The 24050-nt window shown below is 42.5% G+C and overlaps 1 protein-coding gene across 3 annotated transcripts in view; it reads right to left on the bottom strand.

The window, feature by feature from the left end:
- The window catches only part of LOC118371887 (ras/Rap GTPase-activating protein SynGAP-like), a 107208-nt gene that overhangs the window by 11084 nt on the left and 72074 nt on the right, over positions 1–24050 (bottom strand). For all 3 annotated transcript variants that reach the window (XM_035757531.2, XM_035757529.2, XM_035757530.2), the window contains 13 exons: positions 14664–14758; positions 13162–13283; positions 12780–12933; positions 12494–12592; positions 12121–12360; positions 11677–12012; positions 11397–11541; positions 11119–11263; positions 10723–10959; positions 8237–8438; positions 5081–5271; positions 4565–4769; positions 3737–4354 (listed from right to left, as the gene is read on the bottom strand). In XM_035757531.2, coding sequence (XP_035613424.2) covers positions 3737–4354; positions 4565–4769; positions 5081–5271; positions 8237–8438; positions 10723–10959; positions 11119–11263; positions 11397–11541; positions 11677–12012; positions 12121–12360; positions 12494–12592; positions 12780–12933; positions 13162–13283; positions 14664–14758 — 2789 coding nt within the window. The remainder of the gene's footprint in view (positions 1–3736; positions 4355–4564; positions 4770–5080; positions 5272–8236; positions 8439–10722; positions 10960–11118; positions 11264–11396; positions 11542–11676; positions 12013–12120; positions 12361–12493; positions 12593–12779; positions 12934–13161; positions 13284–14663; positions 14759–24050) is intronic.

Here is a 24050-nt window from a genome sequence, read left to right on the forward strand (position 1 = left end):
CAGGCTGACTGGCTCTTGTTCAGGCAAATGAGAAAAGAGTGCACTCAGGCTATCCGGAAGGCCAAAGTTAGTTACTTTAAGGAGCAGTTCTCTCTCTGTGGGTCTAACTCCAATAAATTCTGGAAAACTACTCAGGTTATGGATGTGTCACTTGAAACATTAAAGGTCCTCAATGATGTCACCATTGCCCTTGATTCTAAGCAATGTTGTGCTGCTATTTTTACTGACTTGGCAAAAGCTTTTGATACGGTAGACCATTCCATTTTTGTGGGCCGGCTAAGGAGTATTGGTGTCTCTGAAGGGGTCTTTGGCCTGGTTTGCTAACTACCTCTCTCAAGTGTATAAAGTCAGAAAATCTGCTGTCTCAGCAACTGCCTGTCACCAAGGGAGTACCCCAAGGCTCAACCTGGGCCCCACACTCTTCTCAATTTACATCAACAACATAGCTCAGGCAGTAGGAAGCTCTCTCATCCATTTATATGCCGATGATACAGTCTTATACTCAGCTGGCCCCTCCCCGGATGTTGTGTTAAATGCTCCACAACAAAGCTTTCTTAGTGCCCAACAAGCTTTCTCTACCCTTAACCTTGTTCTGAACACCTCCAAAACAAAGATAATGTGGTTTCCTAAGAAGAATGCCCCTCTCCCCACAGGTGTGAATACTACCTCTGAGGGTTTAGAGCTTGAGGTAGTCACCTTATACAAGTACTTGGGAGTATGGCTAGACAGTAGACTGTCCTTCTCTCAGCACATATAAAAGCTGCAGGCTAAAGTTAAATCTAGACTTGGTTTCCTCTATCGCAATCGCTCCTCTTTCACCCCAGCTGCCAAACTAACCTTGATTCATATGACCATCCTACCCATGCTAGATTACGGAGACATTATGTATAGATCAGCACGTAAGGGTGCTCTCACCATTCAGCCATCAGATTAGCCACCAATATTCCTTATAGGACATTATTATTATTATTATTATTATTATATCATTGCACTCTATACTCCTCTGTAAACTGGTCATCTCTGTACACCCATCGCAATTCCACTGGTTGATGCTTATTTATAAAAACCTTCTTATAAAACCCTCCTCCACATACAACACCCGTTCTGCCAGTCACATTCTGTTAAATGTCCCCAAAGCACACACATCCCTGGGTCGCTTGTCTTTTCAGTTAGCTGCAGCTAGCGACTGGAACGAGCTGCAACAAACACTCAAACTGGACAGTTTTATCTCAATCTATTCATTCAAAGACTCAATCATGGTCACTCATAGTGACAGTTGTGGCTGCTTTGCTTGATGCATTGTTGTCTCTACCTTCTTGCCCTTTGTGCTGTTCACTGTGCCCAATAATGTTTGTACCATGTTTTGTGCTGCCACCATGTTGTTTTGCTACCGTGTTGTTGTCATGTTGTGTTGCTGCCTTGCTATGTTGTTGTCTCAGGTCTCTCTTTATGTAGTGTTATCTCTCTTGTTGTGATGTGTGTTTTGTCTTATATTTATATGCTATTTATTTTTAAACCCAGCCCCCGTCCCCGCAGGAGGTCTTTTGCCTTTTGGTAGGCCGTCATTGTAAATAAGAATGTCACGACTTCTGCCAAAGTCGATGCCTCTCCTTGTTTGGGTGGTGCTGGTGGTCGACGTCACCGGTCTTCTAGCCATCATTGATCCATTTTTCATTTTCCATTGGTTTTGTCTTGTCTTCCTACACACCTGGTTCCAATCCCATTCATTACCTGTTGTGTATTTAACCCTCTGTTTCCCCTCATGTCCTCGTCAGAGATTGTTTGTTGTTCATTTATCGTGTTGTTTGTATTGGTGCGTGACGGGTCCTCGTACCCACTTTGTTTTCATTATTGTCATGGTTTTGGAGCTGTTTTTAAGTTATTAAACTACTCCATTTTACCAAGTTCGATTCTCCTGTGCCTGACTTCCCTGTCATCTATACACACGTTTATGACAAATAATTTGTTCTTAACTGACTTGCCTAGTTAAATAACGGTTACACACACACCACACTGACCAAAAATATATTTTGTTGGCATTTACATATGTCCCCATTACCAGTAAAACATCATTAAAACCTATTTCTTTCACTTACTTGCTGTGTTGTTTCATTGTTCATTTGTTCAGTCGTTTCATTCTCAACCAGGATTTCTATGGAACGGCGTTTGGGTCTTTGCATGTCAAATAACTCTATTTGACGTGTCAGATAAGCTCCTGACCAATCAGGACCTGAATATGAGTGCACGTTCATACATTTTTTACATAATTATCACTTGTATTTCATATGTCACAACGATTCATCGATACGTATGCGATGATGCTGGTAAAGTTGTCTCGCGCATCTACAGTGCTGGTCACAAAAAAAGCTAGCTAGCTCATGGATGCAAACAATGGACTTCCCCAAAAACATAGCAAAATGACAATCTGTTTCAGTAATTACATTTTGTATTTTTTATTTAACCTTTAGTTAACTAGGCAAGCCAGTTAAGAGCAAATTCTTATTTACAACGACGGCCTGGATGACGCTGGGCCAATTGTGCGCCGCCCTATGGGACTCCCAATTACGGCCGGATGTGATGCAGCCTGGATTCGAACCAGGGACTGTAAGGACGCCTCTTGCACTGAGATGCAGTGCCTTAGACCGCTGCTTCCATGTGTGTGTTAATAATTTACCTGTACTAGAATGCTTAGAATGCTAACATTGAAAGTCAATATATATCAATATATATAAAAAATATTTTTAAAAATAAAAAGAGTTCATGTTTTTTTTAAACTTTTTATTTATTTTTAAATATTGGGTATCGGTATCAGGGTTATTTGGGCAAGGAAAATATCGGATACCGGTATCGGACAGAAAATGAAATATCGGTGCATCTGTAACAGTATAATTTTAAACCGTCCCCTCGCCCATACCCGGGCGCGAACCAGGGACCTTCTGCACACATCAACAACAGTCACCCACGAAGCATCGTTACCCATCGCTCCACAAAAGCCACGGCCCTTGCAGAGCAAGGGGAACTACTACTTCAAGGTCTCAGAGCAAGTGACGTAACTGATTGAAACACTATTTAGCGCACACCGCTAACTAAGCTAGCCGTTTCACATCCGTTACACTCACCCCCCTTTTGACCTTCCTCCTTTTTCCGCAGCAACCAGTAATCCGGGTCAACAGCATCAATGTAACAGTATAACTTTAAACCGTCCCCTCACTCATACCCGGGCGCGAACCAGGGACCTTCTGCACACATCTACAACAGTCACCCACGAAGCATCGTTACCCATCGCTCCACACGAGCCGCGGCCCTTGCAGAGCAAGGGGAACTACTACTTCAAGGTCTCAGAGCAAGTGACGTAACCGATTGAAACGCTATTTAGCGCACACCGCTAACTAAGCTAGCCGTTTCACATCCGTTACACATCACTACAAACAATAGGCAGATACATTTCACTATCAATGTCTCTAAAAAGTGACTGCTGGGTGAATTCATTATTGTACATTTATTTAGAAATTCAATAAAATATCAATGTAAATCCATGATGGAGTTTATCAATGCAACAGACCTTTTGCCAAATGTAATGTCTGCATAAGGTGTTACATGCATTGTGTGGCGTATGTTTTGTATGAACAGTTGTATTCTTGTTATCGTGCACTGACAGTGTCATCTGAAATGCTGCTACAGGAACGAATTAAGTTATTTTGAAATTAAATGACGGATATTTTCCTGGAATACAGACCTGCACTTGCAGTGAAAGCTGGCGCCGGGCGTATTCAGCGTTCTGGTTCTGCCGCGTGTAGTCGTCACTGTAGCTGTGCGAGTGGACAATACTGGGCTGCACCAGACTGCTCTGTGGCCGCAGGGCCGACAGATCCTCGCTGCGCGAGAAGCCGCTGTGGCCGAACGCCCGCACGTATCCCTGTTGGTGGTGGGAATTGTCAAGCTCTGGGGCCAGCAAGAGCGGAGGGGGAGGCGGCTGGGCTTGAGGACGACTGTGAGGCTGACCCCGAGGGCCGTCGGCAGCCAGATGGAAGAGGGGGTTCTGGAAGGAGAGGGGAAAGTGCATGGCGGCCGCTGCATGCTGCTGCTGCTGGGAGAGAGAGTCGGTGGGACCCCCCATTTGGTGGAGGGGTCCCCCCATCTGGCTCAGCCTCAAACCAGAGCCCCCCGAGCCACCGGAGGACATGTGGCCTCCCATGCGAAGCGGGCCTCCCAGGTTCCCGAAACTGTGACCCAGGCCTGCTATGGAGGCCTGGGAGGAGTTGAGCATATCACCCACCGAATGGAGGTTAGAGATGCTGTTCATGCGTGAGTCCTGCAGGTCCATCATGGACACGCTTTTGTTCACACTGAGGACCTAAGAGAGAGAACATAACCTGTCAACTGGAATAATCTATTATCCCTTATGACCCCAAAAATGTTCACGATGTAGTGATTGGGATAATTCATAACTAAATTGTGAGGTATATTAGGAGTTGTAATATACTGTATGTGTCCAACTCAACGTTGTTGGTAGTCAATTCATTGATGGCTTTTAGTGGCAAAAAATCAATGCATCGGAGTTTACCTTTGGGTCTGGCTCAGTGATGTCAGAACTGCTGGTGCAGTACGCAGGGCTGGACCGAGCCAACGGGGGACGGGTCACGTAGAAAACGTCCTTTGAACCGCGGGGGTCTCGTTCCGCAAAGCTTCCCATGCTGACATGAGACGAGAGGACCCCACCCCCAGATAATGCCGAGGTTGGGGAGGGGAGACGGGAGATGTCTATTGAGCTGGGGGAGGATATTCACCATTATATATCATTATTACCATTGTCAGGGGCTGTATTTGAAAGCTATAGTGTATATTTTAGACTCACACCTCACTCCTCTTTGCATCAACAATGTTTTTTTTACAAAGACTCAAATGACAACAATGAAATTGTACAATCCTAGCTGTTGGATTATGATAAGTGTGAAACAGTAATAAATGAACGAAGCATTCATAACTTACATTCTTCAATAATCAATGCGTATCAATTGAAATGGCCATTGAACCTCAAGAAATCTTACACAGATTGTGCCTATAAGCTTGGAGCAGTTACCTGTTGAGATCCCGCATCATGAGGCTCTGGAAATCGGATGATACCATGCGATTGAAGGAGGGCCGTGTGATGAGCCTGTCCTGCTGTCTGTCTGGCTGGTGGCTGGCCTGCCGGTGGAGCTGGGGGTTCCTCAAGGCTACACTGATGTCATTCAGCAGACGTGGCAAGGGGCCAAGCTTCAGAATAGCATCCTGGGAGACAAAGTACAATGAAAAGATTGGACAGTTTATCCCCAATTGTGTCCTTTCTCACAAAGTGTGCACTCATTCACTTCCATTCGTGGATTTAAAAGGAAAATACTGTTATAAGAAATGTGGTGTAACCTCTATCTGGCTGTTCATTTCCGGTCTTGGAGGGCCAAAACACCTGGTTTTCATTCTTTCCTTCTAATTAGGGACTGATTCAGACTTGGGACACCAGGTAGGTGCAATTAACTACCAGCCCTCCATAAACCTGATCTAGCCCATGCCTCCACCAATTTCAATGCTTATAAATGAGCGGGGAGGAGTTCATAAATGCACATCTCTGGAGAAAGGACAGAGAATTGGGATACACATCTCAATAGTCTGGAGCAGCTTATTTTCCTCTCATTCCTCTACACTGAGGTGAAGGAACTGAGCAGGCAAAATCAGATGTCAACCATATTGATATCACCTGTGTTGTGTTCTCAGACAATTAAAAGTGATTTCCCCTTCCCCTCATTCACACCCCTTTCAGTTTCACTTAAATTATATTTACCAGTGCTCCACATCATTTGCATTCTCTCTCTAAAATGGATTCTACCCTTTAAAAGTGAACAGAGAGGAGGGAGCCAAAATATAAATGGAATTCAGCCAAGTGAACAGCAGTAGTGGAGAGAGTGAAAATACAAATGGATTTCAGCCAAGAGGTGGTGAGAGAAGAGGCGTAAAAGGGGTGGCGGAGGGAAACCAGTAGCAGGAGGTATATCAGCAGAAGAAAAGCGTTTTATATATCTGTATTACAGCCATTGATATTTATTTTTATACTTCAAAGATGCAAAAACACCAGAAAATAGCTAAAACATGTTGTTTTTTAATGTTAAAAGGCCTGCCTTATGCCTTGCTGCTGCCATGCTCCTCCTCATGCTGCCAGTGTAGTGGGCAGCATTGAACACAGCAGGAGTGTAATCAGTCGTGGCTCAAGCCGTGACATTTTTGGGGGGCAGGTGTAGCATTGCTGTTACCTTGATCAGCTGGAGAACTCTTGGAGGACAATGAAATTTGTCCTAAAAAACGTTTTGTTATTACCAAAACCAATGCATTTAGGATGCAATATCCCAAGGAAGGGTACAGTATATGCCAAAACATGTTGTTTAAAAAAATAAATAAGTATTTTCAAATCAACTTCCTTTGTCCTAATTTTCCTTTTGCTCTTTGGTTCTTGTGCGTTTTTTGAAAAGTGATGGAGCGACAGTATTTTCTTTATGTAATGACATGGGTGATGACTAGAGATGCAACGGTACACACACAGTAGGTTATTGAACCATTCGGTATGCCCCCTACGGTTCAATACGCACATGTGAACCGCGGAATTACGGTATGCCTGTCATTTTCCTATAATTTCCTAAATGTATTTATTGCACTGCAGACTACACCCACGTTGTACATTCAGATCCACAGAACCAGACGCGCAGGTTGTGGCTGTTAGGGGTCTCCTGAGGGCTAACAAACTTTACTCCACTGCAATGCCTCAAAATGTAGCGACCACAGCCCCTTCCCCCTTAAACAACTAAAGGACGATGTTCAATGACATCTCAGTAGGAAACCTGCCTAAAGGGGCCTCATCAAGATAGGGGAAACTGAAAACAAATATTCGCTCAGCTCCAACGTGACAATGGCGAGCACTAGCGAGACAGAGAAGCACATTTGAAGAGGAACCGACGTCTTTCAAATCCACTGTGTGTGAACATTTTAGATTCAGCGTTCAAATACGATGAAGAAGGTAAGACGACCATAAACAGAGTACAGTCTGCAAGCATCGCTTTGCCACTGTCGGCTACTCGAGTGGAAACACATCTAACATGATGTGTCATTTATGTCGCCATCACCCAGCCGTATCCCTTGCAGCTGGAGCAAGGAGAGTCCACTCGTTAGAGAAAACACAATAATCTCTCGCTGCTGCCTTCCAACAACAATTTGCGACAAATTCATAAAAACAAAGAAATAACGAAAGCAGTGGGAGTATTCATAGCCAAAGATTTGAGCCCTATTAGGTGGTTACTGACTCGGGATTTCGTCACCTCGTGAATTTTTTTTTAACCGCGTTACAATGTCCCCTCCGGCACACATTTCAGCAGCAAAGTAATTCCCAAACTCTATGAAACATCACAGAGAGAAATTGAAAACGAATTGACACAGACACCCTATCTAGCTCTCTACACTGATAGTTGGACCTCCAGAGCAACTCAAAGATACCTCACTGTGACGGTTCACTATGTACTGGATTGGGAGAAGAAGAGCTACAGGTTGTCAAAGTTAAGAAGCACTTTTCATTTTAACGCGTTTCTCCCCTTGATTTCATACAGTAGAGACAGAAACCAGGCCTGGATGGAAAGTTTTATTTTTGTCTATAGGCAAAATAAAGAGTTCATTGTATTTTTTTCTTAAATATAAAGATACCTTAAACGCACCACTACCGTTGCATCCCTAGTGATGACTAACCTTGCCTGAGACCTGAAAACTATGACCAGGCTTCAGATTAGCGGGTGTGCAAAAGACCAGGGTTTGAACCTAGACGGTCACATTCCAAATAATCTCGTTCCCAGACACTTACACCCAAATGCACGAAGAGTCTGGTGGACCAATGTGTTAAACTTGGCCTTCGTTATCCAATTATACAGAAAGAACGGGTGAAATGTAGGCCTCAACTTAATCAACCAGCCAATCATCTACCACAACACCTTCCCCCTAACCCTACATGTCTTGTGCGCACCGCAAGTTCTTGCCCGGGTCCTGCCTCCATTTTGAACCACGCTTCACAGTCGTGTGATTCACTCAAATTAAATGATGACAAATACTATACTTATTAAGGTCAATCTCATTAAGGCCAACTTTGAAGCAACTTTGAAGCATTGATGTCCCAGGCTTATATGCACTGTGCACAATAGCCTGGGGACGAGGTTACATTCCACATTACCTTGCTCAGTTGGGCCATGACTTCCCACAGCAAGCTGTGGAGCACTGACAGCTCCCTGCCCAGGTCGATGTAGCCCTCGAAGCCCCCGGCGTTGCTCCCCGTGTCCATGTTGGAGATCTCGTACAGGAACTGCTGCATGGAGCCCCACTCCATCTCCAAAAACTCATTCATGAAACACATGTGATCCTCTTTGCCACTAAACCTGAGGGGAGAAAAGACAGCAGTGTGGAGGGAGCATATAGAGAGAGCAGGGGGAAGGAAGAGAGACACGGGGACAGAGAGAAAGAAATCCCCACAGACAGTGAAAGATTGAGGGAGAAAGGGACAAGATACAGTGCCTTCGGAAAGTATTCAGACCCCTTTATTTTTTCCACATTTTGTTAGGCTACAGCCTTATTCTAAAATGGATTAAATCGTTTTTTTCTTCATCCCTCTACACACAATACCCCATAATGACAAAGCAAAAATGGGTTTTTAGAAATGTTTGCTAATTTATGAAGAAAACCCCCCTGGAAATATCACATTTACATAAGTATTCAGACTCTTACACAGTACTTTGTTGGAGCACCTTTGGCATCGATTACAGCCTCGATTACGGCATCGATTACAGCCTCAAGACTCCTGTGTTGTCTTGGCTGCATGCTTAGGGTTGCTGTCCTGTTGGAAGGCCGAGTCTGAGGTCCTGAGTGTTCGTTCTGGAGCAGGTTTTCACCAAGGATGTCTCTGTACTTTGCTCCGTTCATCTTTGCCTCGATTCTGAGTAGTCCACTAGTCCCTACCTCTGAAAAACATCCCCACAACATGATGCTGCGACCACCATGCTTCCCGTGACAGCAGACACGTCACCAGACGTGACACTTGGCATACAGGCCAAAGGGTTCAATCTTGGTTTCATCAGACCAGAGAATCTTGTTTCTTATTGTCTGAGAGTCTTTAGGGGGCTTTTGGCAAACTCCATGTGGGCTGAGGAGTGGCTTCCGTCTAGCCACTCTACCATAAAGGCCTGAGTGGTGGAGTGCTGCAGAGATGGTTGTCCTTCTGGAAGGTTCTCCCATCTCCACAGAGTAACTGAAGAGCTCTATCAGAGTGACCATCGGGTTCTTGGTCACCTGCCTGACAAGGCCCTTCTTCCCTGAATTGCAGTTTGGCCGGGCGACCAGCTATAGGAAGAGTCTTTGTGTTTTCCATTTAAGAATGATGTGTGTCCTTGGAGATCTTCAATGCTGCAGAAATGTTTTGGTTCCTTCCCCAGACCTGTACCTCGACACAATCCTGTCTCTGAGCTCTATGGACAATTCCTTCGACCTCATGGCTTGGTTTTTACTCTGACATGCACTGTTAACTGTGGGACCTTATATAGACAGGTGTGTGCCTTTCCAAATCATGTCCAATCAATTTAATATACCACAGGTTGTAGAAACATCTCAAGGATGATCAACGGAAACAGGATGCACCTGACCTCAATTATGTGTCTCATAGCTAAGGGTCTGAATACTTATGTAAATAAGGTATGTCTGTTTTTTACTTTCAATACATTTGCAATTTTTTTAATTGTATTTTTCGCTTTGTCATTATGGGGTATTGTGTGTAGATTTGCTGCCTTTTTAAAATATATATGGCTGTAACGTAACAAAATATGGAAAAAGTCAAAGGGTCTGAATACTTTCCGAAGGCACTGTATATAGTATCGAGTACAGAGAAATAGAGATAAGGGGGTATGGAGGGATAACAAGAGAGGGGAGAGAGACAGTGTGAAAATGCAAAGAATGAAAGAGCAGGTGAGGAGATGGAAGTATACAGTACAAAACACAGGTGATGGTGAGGGGGAGAATTGTTTTATTCATACTTTAACCTTGTCTACAATGTGACAAGAACATCACAAAAACAAATCATTTCTGTGCAGACAGACTTCTCCACCCTCTGAACATTTGTGCGATTAAAACCTGTTTCTGTCACTTTTGTGCACAATCATCCTGTTTGTGGACAATCATGTTGGATGAATTCTTCATTCCCCATCCCCAAAGGAAAACAATATTTGGTAATACTTTACTTCATGCTGACTGATATAATGTATTATGATGCAGTTATAATGCATAGTAAGATTTAAGCAAGGCATAAGCATGTATGACCCCATTGTAATGTTGTGGAAATAAATGTATTGCTTCCTGGAAGAGTAACTGGTCGAGGACATAGATAATGACTTATCAAGGCTTGATTGGTAGTGGACATACTGAATAAATTGGGGAAAGGCAGATTATTTTGTACAGTACAGGTGAGGGGTGGCTAAATGTGAGTGAAGGCTAAAATAAAGGTTAATAAATGTTAAAAGAAAGGAAAGGCTATGTGGGAGTAAATTGTACGTAGGAGGAAAGGCAAAAAAAATAAAGTTACTGATAAATGTTAACGGCTGAATGTGAGGGAAGGCTTAAAGAAACACAATGATAAAATAAAGGGAAGGCTGCATGGGAGGGAAGGTAGTGACTGACTTGGAGAAGCTGGCCAGGTTCTGCACCACCTTGGCGATGAGGGTAAGAGTGCGGGATGTCCGCTCTCCGGGGTACTCCTGGGTGAGGTTAAAGAGAGAGGGCGACATGATGGCGGGACACAGGAAGCGTAGAAAGAGGGAGGAGCTGATGAGGCGGTCTGCGATGTCCTCCCTTCCCCGTTCGGCACACCTGACCCTCCAAGAGGCAAAGACATCCTTCAGCTCCCGTGGAAACACACTAGAATGAAAGGGTAGGACAGAAGAACAGAAATGTACTTTATTTTCCATTGCAAATGTTTTTTTTTGGGGGGGGACAAACACCCCACCACACTTGAAAGGATGCTATGTCACTGACACATTTGTACAATGACAGAGTTCATGTGAAAGAAGTTCTGACCAATGAGAGTTGACAATCTTGCAGAGTGCCAGCTCGCTGCACATGCGGAGGTTGGCTTGGTGGTCGGCGAGGACAGACGGTGGAGTGCGCATGGGATCCACTTCACAATTCTCCTCTGACTCGTATAATGCTCGAATGAATTCCCCTGTCAACGAAACAACGGTTCATTAATATAATAAGTATTTGATCGATTTCAAATAATATTTGAAACCATTTCTGGATTTGATCATTTCAGGTAATTTTCCACAGGTATTGGTATACAATGAAATAATCTTTACCTATGGCATCCTTGAGGTACCGGTGCCCTATCAATTTGAGGTACTCCTCTATGGCTTTAGTAGCAAGGGTGTTCTCTCGAAAGATAAGATGCTCTCTGTCCATAAATCTATCCACCTCGCACATCGCCATGTCTGAAAGGAAGTCCTGAAAAAAGAACATGCTCCTCAAACAAACAACACAAACACATTTGACAGCAGACACATTTACAAAACATTTAGAAATGGGTTTCTCTCCAACAGGAGTGCTTGGCCACACCTGCTGTAGTGCCGTCCTTCCTACCTTGGCCTTGCCTGTGCTCTGGAGAATGTGCACCAGCGCGAACGCCACCTCCTCTTTGCTTTTGACACTGAGCAGAGGCTCCAGCACGGTACACAGCGTACGGTAGTTATTGGTGATGTACTCAGCGAACTCCTTGTACAGCTCCATGGGCAGGATACTCATGGTCTGGTAACGGGACTTGAGGCGGATTGAGGCATTGATGACCTTGCCACCGCCTACACCGCCACCTTTAGCCAAAGCACTGGGCTGGATCACCGGGTACCACTGCTCCACAAACTGCCTGCCTGTGATGCTCGATATGGGGATAGTGACCAGGCCGAGGTACGTGCTCTTCTCCTAGGTTAGAGAACAGAATGGAGAATAGAATAGAAAGGAATATTTGAGTAACTGTGCAAACACAAAGATAGACAAAGAGAAATACAACCACCATAGACAGACACACACCTTGCGTCTCTTTTTGTCTGTCTCCTTGTAAAGGTGCAGGCGTAGGCTGCGAATGGCAGGCAAGTTGTTGAACTCAAAGTGCTCGCCCCAGAAGACAGTGTCCGTACGCGGCTTGCTGGTGGTGCGTGCGTACAGCATGTCATCCAGACACAGCTCACAATAGTACCGCTTCTTAGGCGGAAGGTCCCTGGCCTCAATGATCCACAGCTTAAGCACATTGTCCACCCTTCGACTGTTGTCCTAAAATGGCAGCATTGGAGACAGAGCGAGAGAGGTGAAGACTGCTGAAACTAATGGAGATGATCTTACAATTTTTATGCCAAAAAGGCATTTTGAGTGTGGACTGCAAGCAGGGTCCTCTCTATTTGTTTACCTTGTTTGGCTTGATAGCTCTCTGTAGGTTCTCAATCCATTTGTCTCTCTCAGCGGCCGAGCGGCAGGCAAAGCATTTAGTCCCTGAATTGGTGGTCACCTGCAGTCAAACAGACCCATAGAAGTGAATTGATCAATTATATTGTTTGTTGCTTGTTAGTGTGTGACAGTTGATCAATTGTTACGACATTGACCCATCAACTGGGAAGACACAGCTGTAATAACTGTTTCAGATGTAATATCAGGAGAGATACTATCCTCTATCCTTCTGGCAGCAGTGCACACACCTCAAAGCAGTACTCCTGGCCCAATATGCTGGAGTGGACAGGTTTGATGACAGCATCTTCATCTAGCGTGAGGTCCAGAGCCTCCGCTGCACTGCTAGGGGAGAGCAGGGACTCGTGAGAGTGGGACTCCTTGAAGCTCTGCATTAGACGGGTCCTAAAGAGAGATAGAGAGAGAAGGTGTGTTTAGGGTAACAGTGCTTTGAAACAAGCACTCCTAAATATAATTTGCCACAAGAAGTAACCACTGTTACAATATATTGTACATATTGGAAAACACCAGGCAAAAAAAAGAAAAGGAGTATAAAATAAAACATTACAGAGTATAGAATAAGGACCACAAGTGTACGTCACACATGCAAACTTTTGGGAAAGTGTTAGCTACCTCTCCTGATCAGCACTACGGAAACGGGGTAGAATCATGTGGCGGAAGCTGCTGGTTCGATCCAGTTTGGGCTGGCTCTTTGCCCTCTTGATGGAGCCCTTCAACTTTCGACTGAGGAAGCTCTATTAGGGACAGCAGACGAGACACAGGTGGGGATGTCCATTCCATAAATAATGGAATCATTAAACCCTTCTACAAAATAGATGCTATCTGCAAAATCAGTGCCAGCACGTGTCCATGTTATTGTTGGTGGTGATGATGGTTATTATGATTTTTATTTCACCTTTATTTAACCAGGTAGGCTAGTTGAGAACACCTTTATTTAACCAGGTAGGCTAGTTGAGAACAAGTTCTCATTTGCAACTGCGACCTGGCCAAGATAAAGCATAGCAATTCGACACATACAACAACACAGAGTTACACATGGAATAAAGTTATGGTACTGATGGCCACTGGAGGAGGCTATTGGGCTAGAGATAAAGCAAAAATTTCCATTCAATAATGTTGTTTCAGTGGGCTATGCTGATTCAGTCACTAAGATGGATGGTGTAAGCCTTTTTGAAGACTCGAAAACTCAATTGGTAGGAGTACTGTTCAGAGGTTGAACTGGTGTACTTTTAATTTGGAATCTGTAAATTAGTACCATTACTATTTGCAAAGGTGTAAAGTACTTAATTAAGTAAAAAATACTTTCAAGTACTACTTAAGTCGTTTTTTGAGGTATCTGTACTTTACTTTACTACTTATATTGTTGACAACTTTTACTTCACTACATTCCTAAAAAATGCACTCCCTACATTTCCTCTGAAACCCAAAAGTACTTCTTACATTTTGAATGCTCAGCAGGACTGGAAAATTGTCAAGAGACCATCCCTGGTCATCCTTACTGCCTCTGATCTGGCAGACTCACGGAACACAAATGCTTTGTTTGTAAATTATGTCTGAGTGTTGGAGTGTGTCCCTGGTTCTCAGTAAAAAAAAAAAATGCTGCCATCTGGATTGCTTAATATAAGGAATTTGATTTGATTTCTACTTTTACTTTTGATACTTAAGTATATTTTAGCAATTAGATTGACTTTTGATACATAAGAATACTTCAAACCAAGTACTTTCAGGCTTTTACTCAAGTAGTATTTTACTGGGTCACTTTTACTTTTACTTGAGTCATTTTCCATTAAGGTATCTTTACTTTAACTCAAGTATTTATTTATTTTATTTTATTTGACCTTTATTTAACTAGGCAAGTCAGTTAAGAACAAATTCTTATTTTCAATGATGGCCTAGGAACAGTGGGTATGACAATTGGGTACTTGTTCCACCACTGACTGTTAGCCTACTACCTATTACTATTATTGATTCTACTCTGTACAAAAGAGAACAGGGAGATGAGGGAGAATAATGCTAGAGAGCAGGGAGTGAAGCTAATATGGGTGGGTAGAACTTTACTGTAAGGCCTGGATTAAGTGGAAATGACAGGTAATGTAGCATGTTCCAGTACTTACTTGTTGTCTGAAGGGTTGTGGGGGGGCAGTGGGAGGGGTTTCCATGCTTGGCTGTCTCGCAGTGGCAATGCTCTTCCTGCGAGCTCGAATGTGCTCTGTGAGAGAGAAGGAACCCAAGAACCTTAAGTCCAGTCTGAAACTGTAACTTAATATCTACTCTGACCATGGGAAAAATTGCAAGAATAGTCTAAACAAAAAAAAATACAAACACAAACAAAACTTTTGTTCTGAGAAGTTGAAAATACTGTAACATGATTTTCACTACCATTCTATATCTCCAGGTGAGCCAGTGCATGGTAGTGCCTGTTTGTTTTGCTCATCAGTTGGGTGCATATTTTGTCTGGGCCATGTTCAGCAGGCAAACGTTGTGGAATGTTGCAGATTTAACAGTCGAGAATTGAGCTGATGTTGCTACTAATTCTAAATGTCAGAGAGGCATGTTTGTTCTATGTACTATCTGAACATTTTCTGTGCTTATTTCGCACACATCACACCTGTTGCCTGGCCCTCTCCTTCATTCCCTAGTCGTGCCAACGGTTTGAAGGGGTGCGGTCAAGATAAACAATGAAGAAATCACAAGTACAGACAGCTACACAATGAAGAAATGCTAGCCATATGTCCACATCATATATGTCTACATTCAGAAGCAGATACGAAAGTAGGCCACCAGCAAAATTACGTGAAAATGGAAAATAACCACCAACTGGAGGGCAGACTATATGAAAGTAGCCCTTGGCGTATGGGCAGATGAGAATTATCCCCTGCGTCAACACTTTTGTGCCCCCCTCTCCATCGAGCCAAGCGACTGAGGGAGCTTCAGTTGGCTAGCCAACTGGGGGGATACCTATATAATCATATGATCAATTATATATGAATAGCACTCCCTCTACTCTACTTATATACAACCTATAACATAAGGTCATCAACTTTGTTGTTTAAAGCATTGGTAAATTAAATATCTCAAACCACCCCAACAAGATGGTTGCCAGACTGTAAACAAACAGGCTATTTTCTACCAAATCAATTCCTATCGGACAGTCAATATCTGACATTTTCCTCAGTTTCCCAGTAGAGCAATGGTAACCTTCTGAATACTTAAGGCACTATAAATACTCACTCTCCTTCTCATCTGTTCTTCTCTCCCACGCACTCTTTTACATAATTCCAGTGGTGTACTCCCCTCTCCTCTCGTCTTTTTCTCTCTGTCATCCTCCCCTCTCCTCTGTACCCTCTCTTTTCACTTCTTTTTCTTTTCATCCTGCTGCCTAACAAATTTCCCCTGCTAGTCATTTCTCTAAGAAGGGCTACGCATTGTAATGTGAGTTGATACATATCAATCAATTAAGTAATAATAACAGACCCTAAAAGCAATCCCTTACTGTAAACTGTAATTTTCATCTAAAAAAAGCCTATGCTGTATTGGAAACATTGTGCAATATGAGGTAGAGGTAGATTATCACAAAAATATAATTGTCTCTGCTGGAATTTGAATCTGGATTGGCTATCCCCGGCCTCAGATCAATTTAAGATGTATGCATTGATTTTAATCTGACTTAATTGATCTCAAAACCCACACAGTTAAATGTGAAAAACATTATTTGATTTAATTCTTACTAATAACCACCATAAATACTTGTCTAGGGGAGTATTCTCATATGATCTCAGTGAATACTGTCCCATAGTATGCATTAGAGATACGAATGAGCAAAATCCTATTTTCTGCTCAAGATGACATGTTCTACTCTGATGTAGCCATTGTCTCCTGTATACCTGACCCTAAGTTGGCTCTAGAAAATGTCTCCTCGATATTTATTCCTCTGGCAGACAAACACGCACCTTTTAAACAAAGATAGATCAGATTTCTTCTGAGTGATCAGAGCTCATTCAGATGAGATATCAGGCTTGGGCCAAAGCATGGAAAACTGACTGTGTAGTAGACTGGCAATCTTTCAGACATTTATTATGTATTATCTCGATTAAGAAAGCTAAATCAAGCTACTTTTTAAGCTCCAACTCTGACTCTGCTGGTGATCATTCAAAATGTTGGAAAACAGCAAATGCACTGAAGCGTATAAATTCCTCTTCTTCCCTGCCTAAGCAAGTTCTGTCTGACTCTGGCATCATAACTGAGAAGAATGGGATAAGTGATTATTTTAATTGTCATTCTATCTCGGCAGGCTTTTTATTTGAGAGAAAAGGTGGTGTAGTTGTCCCTGGTCAGTAAATCAACTGCTCTTCCCTCTGCTAGCCTCTAGCTGACTCGACGGTTAACCTGTCAACTTCTAGTTAATCTTTGTTTTCATTTCAACAATGAACTATTTGTGATGTGCTACATGCCTTGTTTTTGATTGAGGGGGAAAAATCCACTACAGCTGATAAACTTGATCAATTTTGATGCAGCTCTCTGTTCCCCTGGCTGCGAAATGATTAACCCATATTGTTTACCTGACAATCATATCTGGTACTATCCCCAAGGTTTAGAAGGTGGCCCATGTACTCCCACTTCACAAAGTTGGTGACCCTTGTCACGCTTGACCCTTGTGACCTAAATAATGAACTTTCTTGCATAGCTAAACTATTCAAATCCTTGATTCATTCTCGTTGAAGATCTTTCTTATCTTTGAAATGTATTCTAAATGTACATCAGTCAGGTTTAATACAAGGTCAGATCAACATTAAAGCACTATCTCTGCTGCATAGTTGTAAATTATGTGTTTAACTGTGTGGATAAAAGGCTGTCCTCTTCATTGACCTGTCAAAGGCTTTCGATACTGTTGATCACTCTTTGCTAATTCCGAGGCTTTCATCAATTAGCCTAGACCAGGCTGCATGCAACTGGTTTAAAAATTACTTGACAGATAGAACTCTATGTACGGTGCATTGGGAAAGTATTCAGACCCTTTGACTTTTTTCATATTTTGTTACGTTACAGCCTTATTCTAAAATGTATTACATCGTTTTTTCCCTCATCAATCTACACACAATACTCCATAATGACAAAGCAAAACGTTTTTTAAAGACATTTTTGCTAATGTCTCATTTAAAAAATAAAAAAAATATCACATTTAGTATGCAGACCCTTTACTCAGCACTTTGTTGAAGCACCTTTAACAAGTCTTATTGGGTATGACGTACACCTGTATTTGGGGAGTTTCTCTCATTCTTCTCTACAGATCCTATCAAGCTCTGTCAGGTAGGATGGGGAGCGTCGCTGCACAGCTATTTTCAGGTCTCTCCAGAGATGTTTGATCGGGTTCAAGTCCGGGCTCTAGCTGGGCCACTCAAGGACATTCAGAGACTTGTCCCGAAGCCACTCCTGCGTTGTCTTGGCTGTGTGCTTAGGGTAGTTGTCCTGTTGGAAGTTGAACCTTCACCCCAGTCTGAGGTCCTGAGTGCTCTGGGAGCAGGTTTTCATCAAAGATCTCTCTGTACTATGCTCTGTTCATCTTTGCCTTGATTCTGAATAGTCCACTAGTCCCTGCCACTGAAAAACATCCCCACAGCATGCTGCCACCACCATGCTTCACCGTAGGGATGGTGCCAGGTTTCCTCCAGATGTGACGCTTGTCATGGTCTGAGTCCTTTAGGTGCATTTTGGCAAACACCAAGGAAGCTGTCATGTGCATTTTAATGTGGAATGGCTTCCGTCTGGAGTGCTGCAGAGATGGGAAAACCTTCCAGGAAAACAACCATCTCCAAAAAGGAACTCTGGAGCTCTGTCAGAGTGACCATCGGGTTCTTGGTCACTCTGACTGGAGCCCTTCTCCCTCGATAGCTCAGTTTGGCCGGGCAGACAGAAATAGGAAGAGTCTTGATGGTTCTAAACTTCTTCCATTATCGTTTTTGTAACAGTATTTTTTATTGGAATTTCACAATTTTCACCTATATTAAGCGATACAACAGAGACAAAGCAACAACAAAAAACAGGTTCTAGGTCATTTAGATAAGGTTCCCATACTTTGTAGAACTGATCTGTTTTAGAATTCAATGTACATGTCAGATATTCCAGAGGCACCCATTCAAATAGTATCTTATGCCAATCTTTAATAGAAGGAACCTTATCACTCATCCACTGTAAAATTACGATGCGAAGGTAAGGATTTTTGTACATTTGCTGGAATTTAGGAGTTACAAATATACCCCGATACATAAAACCTGAGGGAGACCATTTAAAAGGGAAGGGGGGAGAAGTATTAGGTACAGAGTGAAGGTTACCAAGTGGCATAGCCTCTGATTTAGTTAAGTTAATCTTGTAGCCTGAGAATTGGCAGAATAATTCAATAATATTAATAAGAGATGTAATTGAAGTCTCGGGACTGGAGATGAATATCAGGACATCATCAGCATACAAGCTTATTTTATGGTGAACATCACCAATGAGCAGCCCCTGTATAGCAGGCGTTGTTCTATAACGAGTGCAAATAGGAGAGGGGACAAAGGACAGCCCTGTCTGGTACCTCTGTATAAAGAGAAGCTATTTGACCTTAGCCCATTAGTAAGGACAGCAGCCTGAGGATCATCATATAAAACTTTCACCCATTTTATAAAGTTGTCCCCTAGACCAAATTTATTTAGAGCAAAGAATAGGTAAGACCACTCCACACGATCAAATGCTTTCTCAGCATCTAGGGAGAGCACAAGACCATCCATAGCACTTTGTTGGTAGGCTTGAATTACATTAAGAAGCCGCCTGACATTGTTGCATGACTTACGGCCCTTAATGAAGCCAGTTTGGTCTCCTTTCACAATTAGTGGCACTGAGTCCTCTAATCTTGTGGCTCAAATTTTAGAAAGCAATTTTCTATCCACATTTAGAAGGGAAATTGGTCTGTACGAGGAACAAGACTCTGGACATTTTCCATTTTTGAGAATAAGTGATATGTTGGCTTCTCTCAGCGTTTGAGGGAGCTGGTCATTTGAACATGAGTAGTTAAACATATCACGCAATGGCTCAAGGATCAGGCCATGGAACTCTTTATAGAACTCACTACAAAACCCGTCTGGTCCTGGGGCCTTACCATTTTGCAGATTCTTAATTGTGAACATTATTTCTTCCTCGGTAATAGGGGCATTAAGGAGATACCTCTGTTCTTCAGAGATAGTAGGGAGCTCAATCTTAGAAAATAAGTGCATCATTTGGCAGTTCTGAGGTATAAAGGTTTGCATAACATTTATTAAATTAGTAATTTATCAATTTATTTTCATATGAATGACTGCCATCGGAATCAGTAATAGTAGCAATTGACTGAGAGTCAGCTCTCTTTTTAGCTAGGTATGCCAAGTACTTTCCTGGCCATGTTCATATAGCTTTTGCCTGACAAATCTAATTTTCTTTTCAGCATCCTGTGTTAGGAGAGTCCAACATTGATCAAAGGACTGATATTTCCTTTAACAGGGCAGGAGTGGGAGTTTTAATGTAGTCCTTCTCTCTAGTTCCTAATTCACCCTCTAACGATTTTTGCTTTTCATGCTTTTTCTGTCTCTTCGTGGCTGTGTATGACATAATCACACCCCTGGCATACGTGTTACAGGTCTCTTAGTGGCTGTGTATGACGTAATCAGACCCCTGGCGTACGCTTTACAGGTCTCTTAGTGGCTGTGTATGACATAATCAAACCCTTGGCGTACGCTTTACAGGTCTCTTAGTGGCTATGTATGACGTAATCAGACCCCTGGCGTACGCTTTACAGGTTTCCCAAAGGAGCGAGGGGTTATCTGTTGATTGAGAATTAATAGAGAAAAATGCTTTCAACTCTGTAATAAAATATGATGTGAATGTATGGTCTTTAAGAATGGTTGTCTTCAACCTCCAATGAACGATTGAAAGCCCCATTGAGTATTATGTCCAGGATCACCTCTGCATGATCAGATATGACTATGCTTCCTATCCTAGCGGATCAAACAGACTGCAAAGACGTCCTGTGCATAAAACAGTAATCTATTCTAGTCTGACATCCATGAGGTGCAGAGAAAAAAGTTAACTCTCTGTTGGAGGGATGAAAAGTTCTCCAAACATCAGCATACCCCAGATCATCACAAATAGCTTTAAGTGACTTAGCTTGAGGAGAGAGTGAAGCTATACCGCTGGGAAACTTATCAATAAGGGGGTTCAACAAACAATTAAAATCTCCTCCAACCACTGCAGTGTCTGAGTTTAATTCTGAAAAGTCTAGAAATACCTTAGTGAGGAAATCAGGGGGGGGGGGAGTAAATATTCATTATGGATATGTTCTGCCCTTGTAAAGTACCATTAATTATAACAAAGCGACCAATTTTTTCTTTCACACAATTCAAGAACTTAAGTGAAAAGTTATTTTTCACAAGAATTGGCACACCTCTACTTCTGGATGTAAATGATGAGAAAAACACTTGACCAAACCCCCCTTGTTGTAATGTCAGATGCTCCTTATCATCCAAATGAGTTTCTTGCAACAGGGCAATATCAATATTTTCTTTTTTCAAAAAAGACAGTACCTTCTTCCTTTTAATGGGGTTATGGCTCCCTCTAATGTTCCATGTACATACCTGCAGTCTGGTACCTGCCATTGCACTTTGACCATTCAATATCCAGACTGAATCCTACTGTAAAAGTGGGGTGGTACCTTTTTCCATGTGTTGAACTCTCCTCTATCTCACCGGGCATAACCAAACGATATGAACCCTGAACTCGAACTATAATAAACCCAAAAATTAAACATGTAAAGATCCAAAAGGGGGTTTTCCCACTAGTTATCATGCAGGGGATTTCAACTTTCCAATGTAGACTCTTAAGTCCGCATTGCCACTCAATAGCCTCATCCTTTATATATATATGGAAATGAAAATCAATAGAAGAAGATTGAGGCTCTTCCACCTAAAACCAAGCCTGGGCACCAATATAGATTCACACATATCTCACCCTGAGCTATAGCAGCAGTAACTTTAGCAAGAAAAATAATAAAGATACGAATATTACTGAGCCGGAGCATGTGAGAACTCACATCACTGTTTCATGATCAGATTCAAATAAAAATAAAAAAGTTATCCAATGCTGCGGAGGTGCAGCTTAAAGTTATTTACCCGAGAGAGTCAATAAACGCAGTTGCCTCTTCAGGTGTGTAGAGTTTTTTAGACGTTGATCATAATCTTCAATGTGACCGGGTACAGCAGTGCGTAGTCCATCTTCATTCTCTTGAGTTGAGCCTTCGCCTCATCAAACACTTTGCGTCTTCATACAACCGCTGTGGAATAATCATTGAAGAATGAGACCTTTGGACCTTTACGTTGACTACCGTCAGAGCCGATGTTTCTAGCCGCATCCATGACGCGCTGCTTGTCGGTGAAGTTGTGGAACTTTATAACCACTGGCCGTGGGCGCTGGTTGGGCCCGGGTATCGGTGCTTGAGAGCGATGGGCTCTGTCCAGCTTCACACGACCAGCCTTAGTGTCCATTTGTAGGTAGCCAGGGATCCATTCCTCAAATTGTTTACTGAACGTGTCCCTTCAAAATTTTCCGGGAGTCCCACAACACGAATATTGAATCTGCATCCTCGATTATCCAAGTTGTCAATGTGCTCCGCCATTTCGCGCACCTGTTTCTCAAGTGCTTTTATCTTTAGTATCCATAGATGTAGTTGAAGTTTCCACTGTAGCAATTCTTCCTACCGCCTCATCAACATGTTTGACAATCCTCTGTAGTTCAGCTGAATGGACTGCTATAGCTTCCAAGACCGTTATTATCTTAACATCGATCACTTTAGTAATGTTATCCGTCATCAGTCAGTCATATTTTGAATCACCAGGTCCATTGTGCTTCGGCTAACGTTAGCTAGCTCCTCCTGCACATCTACAGGGATGGTGGTTTTATTAGAGTTCTTAGTAGTTCTGTTGGGCATGTTGTCGGAGATTTTGAGAAATAGTCATCAAGACTCATTGTAGGATAACTTATTTAGCCAATTCTACCACTTTTTCAAGCTAGGAGATTCATGTAAAAATATAAATTTACGAATGCCACGGGAGCTCGCTGAAACACAGTGTTCTCTCTACGGCGCCATTTTGTCCCCTCCAAACCTCTTCCATTTAAGAATGATGAAAGCCACTTTGTTCTTGGGGACCTTTTTTGTTACTTTCCCCAGATCTGTGCCTCAACACAATCCTGTCTCGGAGCTCTACGGACAATTCCTTCGACCTCATGGCTTGATCTTTGCTCTGACATGCACTATCATCTAATATAGACAGGTTTCCAAATCATGTCCAATCAATTGAATATATCACAGGTGGACTCCAATCAAGTTGTAGAAACAACTCAAGGATTATCAATGGATACAGGATGCAACTGAGCTAAATTTAGAGTCTAATAGCAAAGAGTAGGAATACTTATGTAAATAAGTTATCACTGTTTTTATTTGTAATAAATTAGGAAAAATGTATAAAAAACTGTTTTCGCTTTTCAGAATTTGGTATTCTGTGTCGATTGATGAGGATAAAAAAAAAATACATTTTAGAATAAGGCTGTAATGTAACAATATTTGGTAAAAATGAAGGGGTCTGAATACTTTCCAAATGCACTCTATATATATTTTAAATATTTTTACCCCAAAAAATATATGGAGGATTGGAAATTATGCAAACAATTACATTGAGGGAAGCCACAATCTATATGCAATAGTAAAGCTGATCAACCCCCCAAAAAACGAAACAAATAAGTATAATACATTATATACGCAAAAGTATGTGGACACTCCTTCAAATTAGTGGATTCAGCTTTTTCAGCCACACCCGTTGCTGACAGGTGTATACATTTGAGCACACAGCCCTGCAATCTCCATAGAAAAGCATTGGCAGAAGACTGGTCTTACTTAGGAGCTCAGCCACTTTCAACGTGGCACTGTCATTGGATGCAACCTTTCCAACAAGTCAGTTCATTACATTTCTGCCCTGCTAGAGCTGCCCCGGTCAACTGTAAGTGCTGTTATTGTGAAGAGGGAATGTCTAGGAGCAACAAAGGCTCAGCCGCGTAGTGGTAGGCCACAAAAGCTCACAGAATGGGACAGCCAAGCGCTGAAGCACATAGCATGTAAAAGTCTTCTGTCCTCGGTTGCAACACTCACTAATGAGTGCCTCTGGAAGCAACGTCAGCACAATAACTTTTTGTCGGGAGCTTCATGAAATGGGTTTCCATGGCCAAGCAGCCGCACACAAGCCAAATATCAACGTGTTCTCTGGAGTGATGAATCAAGCTTCACCATCTGGCAGTCCGACGGACAAATCTGGGTTTGGCGGACTCCAGGAGAACGCTACCTGCCCCAATGCATAGTGCCAAATGTAAAGTTTGGTGGAGGAGGAATAATGGTCTGGGGCTGTTTTTCATGGTTCGGGCTAGGCCCCTTAGTTACAGTGAAGGGGAAT

The sequence above is a fragment of the Oncorhynchus keta genome, chromosome 19, assembly GCF_023373465.1.
Source record: "Oncorhynchus keta strain PuntledgeMale-10-30-2019 chromosome 19, Oket_V2, whole genome shotgun sequence".
Classification (NCBI taxonomy): Eukaryota; Metazoa; Chordata; class Actinopteri; order Salmoniformes; family Salmonidae; genus Oncorhynchus; species Oncorhynchus keta.